At 42.4% G+C, this 11205-nt stretch overlaps 1 protein-coding gene across 3 annotated transcripts in view; it reads right to left on the bottom strand.

Moving 5' to 3' along the window:
• Positions 1 to 2525: 2525 nt before the first annotated feature.
• The window catches only part of LOC119083046, a 113625-nt gene continuing 104945 nt past the window's right edge, over positions 2526 to 11205 (bottom strand). For 2 of the 3 annotated variants that reach the window (XM_037192667.1, XM_037192670.1), the window contains 2 exons: positions 5475 to 5652; positions 2526 to 5415 (listed from right to left, as the gene is read on the bottom strand). In XM_037192667.1, coding sequence (XP_037048562.1) covers positions 2708 to 5415; positions 5475 to 5652 — 2886 coding nt within the window. In that variant the 3' untranslated portion in view covers positions 2526 to 2707. The remainder of the gene's footprint in view (positions 5416 to 5474; positions 5653 to 11205) is intronic. The other variant, XM_037192668.1, reaches the window with a different exon arrangement.

Below are 11205 nucleotides of genomic sequence, written 5' to 3' on the forward strand. Positions count from 1 at the left end.
CCTCAAAATTAGACGGAAAATTCAAATCATACATTTTTGGATGGAATTGTATCGGTTATTTATTGTCACTTTTCGTTTCCAGTGACATTACTTTTCGTTCCCATTCACGTCACTTTTTGCGTATTGGCAATACCCTCTCTAGCAACCAAACTTCGTTTTGCCCCAGTCAAAATACCACCTTATTTTGACAAATATGACACTGACTCTTATTTGTAATAGAGTTGCCGTGCCGAGCTCTTTTTCAAAGCAATATCGACGTCACGCGAAAAAGATAAATTTTAAACCTCATTTCATTTTTGCACACAAAAATGACTGAGCAACTCACAAAAAAAGACGTCAGAACAACAAATTATTCATTTTCGAACACCGAAAGGGTATCAGTAGACTTAATATTTTCAACACAAAAAAGGACATCGCTGCTCTTACTTCATTTAAATTATTGTTAAAAGAGTAAAATTTTCTATGACAGAATACACTGTACAGTTTTACCACCTTAATTTTCCTAGTTTGGTTGCTAGAGGGGGTATTGGTATTGGTAAGTGTACCTTCACACAACAACGCGAAAGTGACAGTGCAGATCTTTTTTTCATTGTCATTAGGGGTCGTTCATAAATTACGTAACGCAAAAGAGGGGGGGAGGGGGTATCAGTCTAGCGTTACACAGCGTTACAGGGGGGAGGGGGGGGGGGGGGGGGGGGGGCATGACAATAACGTTACGTCACGCAACATATTTCGTATAAAAAGTCTGTAAAGTCTGTAAAGTCTTTAATAACATTATTTTTCAGTAGGTGGACGCCCGAAACTTATCAGCATGGACATGTCTGTCTAAATTGTAAAAAAAAATCCGAAGCAATCGTATACATACAATTCGTGTAGTTTTTTTTGTAATTACTGTAAGAAAAATATCAATTTTTCATGAGTTGTGTTACGTAACAAACCGGGGGAGGGGGGGGGGGTATGACCTTGCGTTACACTAGCGTTACAGGAGGGGGGAGGGTGTCTTGAAAATGTCAATTTTTGCGTTACGTAATTTATGAACGGCCCCTTACGACATTACGAGAAATTTCGCATCTGTCACTTTCGCATCGCTGTGTTAACGCGCAGTAAGGATTTCGTGTGTTTGTTATGAATAAATCGAGGGGAAAACTACGAGAGCAAATACTGGTACAGGTGTCATTGGTACCACTAGATGCCAATAGATTAAGGATTTGAGCACTACTTCACAGGAGTGTCAATGATTGACGCTGTTGGCAAGTCGGTCTTCTGTCACTTCACACACACACCCTTTTCATGGACAATGTGATCGAAAATTTAAATTTCTTAACTTGATTTTTAAATTGCGTATCTCAAAAGACCGACTGGAAGGCAGTGACATCGCTGATTTTTGCGGTAGTGACGAGAACGATTTCCACAATGGCACCAATAGAAACCAAAACTTACCAATAGAAGGAAATTGTCCGGCAATACATGCTAAAAGCCGCAAATATAGACGGGTTTATCGGCATGTATTTATTTGACACATCTTACAGTAGGGCCTTATTTCCTTATATTGATAACTATTTGCGTCGATTGACGTCTCTTACTGACTATTGGCGTTTATTGGTGACTGTTATGGATTATTTTCGTCTATTGGTGACTATTTACGTCCATAGGTGACTATATACGGTAATAGACCAACAGACGCCAACAGTTACCAATAGACGCCAATAGCCGCTGTACATTTTTGGTTACCGGGAAAATTTGACGGAAGAACTCCGGGAAGAAAACATTATTTTCATGGCGGAATAGCCACCAATGGAAGTAGGTGGGACAAAATTTGATCTTGTAGTTTCCCCCTCAGAATGAATAGTATTTTACATGCTACATGCGTCGAAAACCGTAATTTTTAGTCGGGATGAAAAGTCTTGTGTTCGTGTGTTTTTGACCTCGGTTACGCCTCGGATCAACAAAATTCCCACGACAACTTCACTTTTCATCTTTTTATCCCTTGCTATGTAAATGACTACTACATAACCAGATAGAAAAAGATGAAAAGTCTCGTTTTCGTGTGTTTTTTTGACCTCGGTTACGCCTCGGATCAACAAAATTCCCACGACAACTTCACTTTTCATCTTTTTATCCCTTGCTATGTAAATGACTACTACATAACCAGATAGAAAAAGATGAAAAGTAGAGTTTTCGTGTAAATTTTGTTGATCCGATGCGTAGCCGAGGTCAAAAAAACACACGAAAACGAGACTTTTCATCTTTTTATCCCGAGTAAAGAAATGGTTTTTTCCGAGAAACTTAAAATTGGAAATGGGTGCGTACTCGGTGTAGATGTAGAGTGTTATCCGGAAAAGTAAAAATTGGAAATGAGTGGCGAACTCGAACAAAAATGGAAATTTTTCATAAAGCATTAGTTGCCCGAAAAAGACTACATAGCCCATGGAGCGCGAAATTCTTAGCAGCCAGTTGGATGTGGTAGATTTGCAATTAACACAAACAATGCCGATACAACTCACGCTCAAAATGCAAGATTCTTTTCCGTCTTAGCCACTGCACCATCAATTATTCTTATTTTTTTTACTTTAATTTAATTAGTTAAATTACGTAATGTGGGCCAAGTAGTCAAGTATATAAATATTCAACAACAAAAAAAATCTGGAACAAAAATAGAGAACAGAAACGAAAGACATTACCATCCTCGTTCACAGATTAACTAACATTATGGCGAAAAAACTCTCAAGCTCCGTAGCAATGTCGCCAAAACATTTGCCAAACATTCCGCTTGTAATGCTAGTGGACCTGCACCGAATGGTCCCGTCTCAACGCCAGCTAATTCACGAAAACTTGACGCCACATCATGCACTTTCAGCACGATATTACGCGTTTGTAGCGGTGCCGATGTGTGCTTGGTCATATCTTGCGCCAGTTCGGTGATTCGACGCAGTGCAGTCAAACATGACGTTAAATGTTCGGGCAATTGGGTGCCAGTTGCATTCGACATGGCAATGACAAGGAATTTGGATGCGGTGACCAAATGTAGAGCACGTTCGGTCAGCTCATCGCGAGCTTTCTGAAATTTCTCTTCGTCGATTAGAACGCCACCACCGGCTGCTTGAGCTGCTGAGCATTGAGCGGCAATTTGATCCAATTTGAAGAGTAGACCGGCCATAGCGACATCGGTTTTAGCTAAAAGCGACTCAACGTTTATAACATTGATAACATGACCGTTGCGTGGCTCTGGAACGGGACTACTACTACTACTGCCATTTGTCTTTGGCATTGGATAAGTCGGATTCGAATTGATTGGTGGCGGTATTTTTCGTGACATTTGGGGTGAGCACAGCAACGACAGTTGAGGTTTACATTCAACGGATGCATTCGGCATACAAGCTGGTGGACTATCACTAAACGATCGATAGTGCCCGTTGTTACGAACAGCCGCAATCGGGGAAATGCCGTTACTACTACTTGTGAATGCACGGTCAACAATACTGTAGTTGGTGACGTGCCGGTTCATATTGGGTGACCCAATCGAAGCGAGTCGTACGGGTGATTCAGGGTGCAAATTCTTCGGTAAAGGAACGGGATTGCGGAAAATCGGTTTGAGCGGTACGGGAGGAACGTTTGGTTTGCGTGGTGGAAGTGTAACTAGAGGAGTTATGTGATTATTGTTATCGTTTCTTGGCGGAAGTCTCGGTGGTGGTTCTAAGCCGTAATAATTACCAGATCCGCCGCCACCATTCAGACGAGTCGTATTAGCTGTCGGTCGGATTTGTGGCGATGCATTCAGTTTGCTTTGAAGCTCCACACTTTTAGGTGGTCGTTCAGGTGGAGGATGTTGATTGGAGTGCTCACATCGTCTGGGTGGAGGCGGTATAACACTTTCATCGGTTTCGGTATACGATGGAGATTCAATTTCCACTTTTTTGGATTTGGTACAGCAAGAGAATGGTCCCTTTCGTTCAACAGTTGCATATTCTAGAACGACCGGCTTGTTGGTATGGACTGTTGACAGTGAATTGCTATAGAGGCTCTCTTTGGGATAATCATCCTTAACTATTGGCACAATTGGTTCAGTCTCACTGTTTCTGAGCTCCTCATCACTGAGTCCAGGCGGCGGAGGAATTATGTACGACATGATCTCTTCCGGAGTTAGTTCCTTTGCCGGCGTTACTTTTTGTGTTGGTGGTGCAATGACAACTTGGGCGAGAAATTTCTCGAAATTATCGTCAGGATGCAATCGTGCAGTGCTTGGATCGTCGAAACCCCGCGGTGCTGAACTGATAACAGATAATGCGTCCAATTCGTCGGGAGTTTGTGGTGGAGGAATGGCTGTCAAATCAATAACGTCCGGATCGTTTTCGATGAACGTATCGTCACCAATTTCGAATCCATACAGTTCGGTCAGTTTCTTTGCCGCCAAGTCAATGTCTTGCGTGTTTTCATTGTTGCTAGCCTCTTTCAATTGACGCAAATACTCCTTCAAGTTTGTGTCCTTTGAATCTGGTCCCAGTACTGAACTGTCCGGACTATGCAAACCGAAACTGGAACGAAAGCTCTTGTGATTGTTGCGATCGTGTTGGTTCCGATGGATCGGTGAACTGTTCGGTGTAGATACCGATTCAGAGTCACTTTCACTCTGTGACAGGTCATTGCTGATGGCATGCAAATCGTTTAATAGTTGACTCAAGCCCTGTACTCTGCGCTGAGCTTTCGGTGTACCCTCGTGTGATTTGGAAGACTCAATGGGAACACTGGAACCGAGTAGACTCAGTCCCTTGGTCATTCCATTCAGATCCAGATTTATTGATTCTGCCAGCAAAATTAATGAGTCGCTGTGCCTTAACACACCCGGCGCATCCTCATTTGACGATACTTTACTGCTGGACATACTCTCACAATCACTGTCCATATCGATCGACGATCCATTCCACGGTACCTTTCCGTTTGCTTTGACTTCGTACTCATGCACCAGCTCCCCGTGTTCATTTAAGTATTTTTCTGAACTCTCCACCATGCGCTGCATTTCAGCCACACGTCGTAATACTTCTTCGTTACGCGTTTCAACCAAACCATTTATCGGTTTGCCTTTAGCCCGTTCCAATATTTCCATAGTCATGACGCTGTGCAAATCTAAACCAAAATCGTCGCTACCGTTATGCGTCTTGTGGTTGTTGTTGGACAACGTCGTGTTCATGTTTCTATCACAGTGATTTTGATGGTCGTCTCCGATGATGGACGTTTGATTAACTGACTGATATGGTGGAGATTGAAAGAAGGCCATACTATGCATCCGTCCATGGGTCGAGGGTAGGTAACTCCAATTAGCCGGAAATACAGAATGTTGCGACAGATACGGCGGTGCATTATCTTCAGGATATTCATCGTCGTCGTCGTCACGTTCCTTTTCGACGAGCAGCTCTTTACCTGAAAGTTGAAACAAGAAATGGAATTGCGTGACTCTTTGTATTGAATGATGGTGTTACCAGTTAGTAGTTTGTGGTATCCAGCAAGAACCAGGTGAAATTCACAAGCATCCCGGTCTTCCATAGAGAATGTAACGAATTTATCTGGCTGAATGTGTACACTTACAGAATGTGTGACATCATCTTCGCGTGTTACAACCACACGGGTTAAATGTTCAATATTGCATATGGGCTGCGGCTGTAATGGAAGCAAAATTATTCTGGGATCAAGGCAGTTCGAAATATTTGCAACATAAAATGCTTAATGTTGCATTAGAACAGTCATTCAAACGGGCATCAAACGGGCTGCAGAGCAGCATATTTCATTTCAAAGTAATTCTATTCTGGTACCAGAAGAAACACCTGCAGTCAGAAATGTCTGCAGTTCATTCTCAAGATATACAATAAATCATTGTCTTGAGTTCACTAAGGCGACGGTAATGTTGAAAATAGTGAATCGTTTACCGAGAGAAAAAATAGAGCAGTCGAACAAGAGCGAAAGAAGTTTAAATCGCTCGAGGTGAACACAACGTTCCACGAGGTGAACACAACGTTTTTCATGTGTGCGTGGTGTAGTTAAACGCTGTTCTACACGAAATGAAAAGTGACAGATCACCGCGAGAAACACCGTCTATTCGGACGGGAAAGAAAGGGCTGAGAAAGTAGAATTTTTCTCGCCTGAATTACCATCACACAAGGCCTTTCGCGTGGAGAAATTAAGGCTTTAATCACACCACTGTGCAAAAAAGCATTAACGGGTTAGGAATAGCCATTCCGAGCGCTGGGAAGCGTACGAAAGAGGTGTACATACAGAAAGAGCTTTTTTCCTAGACCGGCGGATAAATGGGCTAAAAATCTGCTCAACATGGACCGGAGTCGCATAAGGAGAGTAGTTGGAGCGATTACCGGACACTGTGGGCTGAACCGTCACCTAGACAAGCTACGACTCTCGGCGACTCCCTGGTGCTCCTGCGGACTGGAAGAAGAGGCGGGAATACACGTTAGATGTGAATGACCCAAGTTTCTTCAACTAAAACGCAGGCTCCTGCTACGTTATGGAACCACCAAAAATCGCTACACTGGGCCCTGCCACTTTGGATGGGTTTCTGGTGGCGACTGGAAGGTTTCTATTATTTGAAAGATGACGGGAAAGAAACAAAGGATCTGTGTTTCAAGATCATTAAACTGATCGTCCCAAACTGATAGATCTAAAAATCACGCCGCGTACATGAAAAGGTAAAAAGGAAAAAGGGCATCTGGTGACACACGAAAAAATCCCCCTGTACCCCCAATTCTGCCCTGCTATTAATTCATTCTTCATGCTACGGTAAAGCTTACAATAAGCTCATTACATCAAAGTTTGAAAAGTTCTTGAAAGCGGTATAATACACTACACCAATAATGTTGCATAAAATCGGAGAATTTAATAATGTCGGCACCGAATTGTTTTATTTATACACAAAGTCGAACGACATTTTCTATTTTCCACACTCGGAAAACTGGTGTACGATGGAAATTCATTTAAATTTTTGGTTTCATAGGGTAAGCATACCAATCCTCGGACAAAAATGAGTACTCGACCTACTCTTATTCTTTCATTCGTAAACCTTTTTTTTTATGAATGAGAGAACAGTAGGTGTCCGACGACTCATTCTTGTCCGAGGATTGGTACGCTTACCCCTAATGATTTTCACTGTTGGCGTTAAGCAAAATTTTCGAACGGCAACTTGTCATCTGCCGCTTAATTAAGCTCAACAATATCATCGAATGTTATGAATGGGTTAAAACATAAAATGTTGTACCAACGTCTGGAGGGGGACAAATATATATATTTTATAATATATGGCAAGACCATACTACCCAAACATGATGCTTCACATCACTCAAAAACTAATTATAATTCCTAGCTACTCCTCTCTATGCATAACCCCTAAACGCTCGTTGTAGTTGTTGCATTGTACCATTAGCAAAAGTATTTTGTGGATGGAGAGTGGGAGTGAGTTTTGCTTTTGAAAGGATTTTCAGCTATTTGTAATTTATTTCTTGTTCCTCGCTCGGAGTTTTATATTGGAATCGGAATGTGTGGCAAATTGTTGGAGATAATAATTATTTTAACGAAACAATTGGGATTATTAAATTGGTAATTCAATCGAACAAAGTGGCATACTGTTGAGTTATTGCTTTCAGAGTGGGACAGATAAAACAGTTGCGTGCCGTGTCTGCCATTTTCGTCTGGCCTTGCAATGCAGTAGAGTGGATAAATTGGTCCAAAATTGAACCTATGAGTCGTCAAGTACAACTCATCATCATCTGCCATCTCACTCCTCGAGACACTACAAATGGTCGCCATCGTATGCGGTTCGGTGCTTTGACCTCCGACCATTCTTTCTCGGCTTTCTTCGCTTCGCATAACAGATTCGTCTTGTTAGCCACGTACAAAGTACTGAGGGCTTGTATGAAAATGGGCATATTTGAGTCGGTCCTTCCTGAGTTAGGGCTACCTAAGTGGTTTTGGGTTTTTCGAAGATATCTCCGGAACGCTATTTAAACGCTACACATGTAAGTGATACGTCAAATGAAAGATATTTACAAAAACGTTTATAGAAATTGGATGATGACACAGTACTGCTGTGATGATGACCGACTCGTGAGCCATTGATGTGAACCAGGTACAGGGCTGGTACAGGGTATTAGATAGGTATTGGCCGTACCAATCAGGGGAAAAAGTTTATGAAATTCGGTCCCTTGGAGTGAGCTCATATCCAGCTACTCGGCTGTACAGTGAAGGTGGGGTTTTTTCATGTGATCCCAGTGTAGCACTAAGCTTTTGGGCGCCACACAGATTTACTCAAGGCAAACATTCTACCAGCTGCATTCAAGATGGCAAAAATAATTTCATTGTTGAAGCCGAAGAAAGATGAAACGAAGCCAGAAAACTACCGCCCGATCGCACTTTTATCCGTGGCCCTGAAGCTGTTTGAACGCCTGCTGTACAACCGAATGTCGCCGGAAATCGAAAAAGTCATCCCTCCGGAACAGGCCGCTTTTCGAGAAGGACGCAGCTGCGCTGAACAGGTTCTGTCGATGACCAATCACATCGAATCAGGATATCAAAAGGGTCTCAAGACCGGAATGGTGCTTGTCGATCTCACTGCAGCCTATGACACAGTATGGAAGCTCGAGTTAAAGTTCAAACTCATCAATGTCATACCATGCCTGGAAATTTGCGACATCATCAGCACCATATTAAGCGATAGAATCTTCCAGATCTACCTGAACGACCAGAAAAGCGGAATTCGTAAGTTAAACAACGGGCTAGCACAAGGGTCAGTATTGTCATGTTTGCTATTTAACCTATACACACATGATCTCCCCCCATCAGAGTCCCGTAAGTTCCTTTTTGCGGACGACATGGCCTACACAACGCAACATAAAGATTTTCACACAATCAACAATACTCTGAATGGCGACATGGCACAGCTGGTGCAGTACTGTAAAAATTGGAGACTGATACCCAACCCGGCAAAGACTGTCGCATCATGTTTTCACCTACGGAACCGTGGCGCCCAACTCGAGCTTAGAATCTGGTTCGATGGAGTCGGCATAAAGCACTCGTTCAACCCAACATACCTGGGAACGAAGCTCGACCGAGCACTTACGTTCAAAGAACAATGCAATCATGTGTCATCTAAACTAGCTTCGAGGAATAACCTACTCAAAAAATTGGCTCATACATCCTGGGGAGCTACCGCTAATTGCCACAGAACGACTGCCATGGGCCTCATTTACTCTACTGCCGAGTACTGTTCATCATCGTGGCTACACAGCACTCACGTTCATAAGGTAGACAGAGAATTAAACAAAACCATGAGAATCATCTCGGGCACAGTCTCATCAACGCCGATACCATGGCTCCCAGCACTTTGTGATATCGAACCACCTGAAATCAGGCGAAAGCGAGCACTACTGAGAGACTACCAGAAAGCTGCCGCAAATCCGAATGTACCACTGTACCACGACATACAACATCCGACCATACAACGGTTGAAATCAAGACTCACACCAAGTGAAACAGCGAGGGAAATGTCGTCGAGGAATGTGGACTTGACCACACAATGGAAGGTCGCTTGGCCGGAATCGACTAATCCGAGTACAATTTTCGACATCAACACACATTCCAGCCGTTCAATTGAGTTTATGATGCCACGTAAAGCTTGGTGCAACTTAAATCGGCTACGTACAGGCCATGGTAGATGCAATTACATGCTGCATAAATGGAATTACGTCGATGATCCCGGCTGTGTGTGTGGCGAACAATATCAAACCACCGACCACCTGCTACTCAATTGTCCCGTGTTTTCGTACCAGGGGCCTATCGAAGACATTAAATCAACGACGCCGCATGCACTAAAATGGCTGGATTCGCTCCAGTTGTAATGGAATTTGGTTGCCGAGCAAACCGTGTTTTTTTGTTTTGATTTTGTTCTGATTTATTTTTGCTTGACGACAAAGATTTGTTAATTTTTGAAAGGTTTTGTACTTGTGCTGTAGAGGGAAAGGAAGAGAACCATACGCTAAATAAAATAAATATAAATAAATAAATTTGGGCGCCATCGGACAATTAGAAAAATAGGCGTCAATTTGTTGAAGTTAAATTTTTGTAAAGGATTTCGGGCGTCATTTTCTTTCTACTTCGGGCGTCATTTTCTTTCTACTTCGGGCGCCATGGGCATTTGCACATTTTTCCCATATGGAAAAGGCGGCACTGTGGGATCTTGTCATCATTAAAAACTTGAAGCCATCTTAAACGGTATTAACGAATGTAAAGCGTCAGTACTATTTCGGGTCTCCTAACAAAATGGCTGCAAGGGGCCGTATTGGATTTTAGTAAAAGTGATGTATCCTGGGGAAAATGGTACAGAGAGAGTTTCTGTTAACAGATAAGTAATTAGTTATGTGTGTGGGATTGACGTACAACGGCTTTACACACAAAATGAAGAATTTGCTACGAAAATGACTGCCGAATTAGATAACGTCAACAATCAATGTGAAACATTGGACGAATTGAATACCAAAATCGTCGATACAATAATGGGTTTCATGAAATCCAAATGCAAATCCGTCCAAGGGAAAGAATCAAAACTCAGCAGAGAAACATTAGACCTGATCGCAAGCAGAGCAGAGTTGGTAAAAAACGGAGGACGAGATTCGGTGGAATACCGGAACCTGTCTAAAAGTATCAACAAAGCAAGGAGATCAGATGAAAGAAAATATAATGTCCAATTGGCTCAAAACATAATTGAAGCTAACTGCAATATGAAAGTCCTACGAAGAAAAATGACAAACGCAAAAAAAGAAATCTTCAAATTACGAGACAAAACAGGAACGATCCAAACGGATCGAAATGCGATATTAAACATTGCAACAGAATTTTATGAGAATTTGTTTTCTTCAGCAAGACAGAGCCCAACGGAAGAAACCGAAGATAGACCAATAATAAGAAACGTGGGATCGGAGGATATGCCCGACATAACTGTTGATGAAGTCAAAGCTGCAGTAGCCGAGATGAAAAACAAAAAGTCTCCCGGAGAAGATGGTGTTCCAGTGGAAGCCATTAAACTAGGTGGAGACTCATTATTAAAGGCAATCACGGCTTTGTTTAATCAATGTCTCCAATGGGAAGAAGTACCAGAAGCCTGGGAAAATGCGGTAATTACATTGTTGCATAAAAAAGGAGACATAACAAAGCTGG

Source organism: Bradysia coprophila, unplaced genomic scaffold (assembly GCF_014529535.1).
Source record: "Bradysia coprophila strain Holo2 unplaced genomic scaffold, BU_Bcop_v1 contig_538, whole genome shotgun sequence".
Lineage (NCBI taxonomy): Eukaryota > Metazoa > Arthropoda > Insecta > Diptera > Sciaridae > Bradysia > Bradysia coprophila.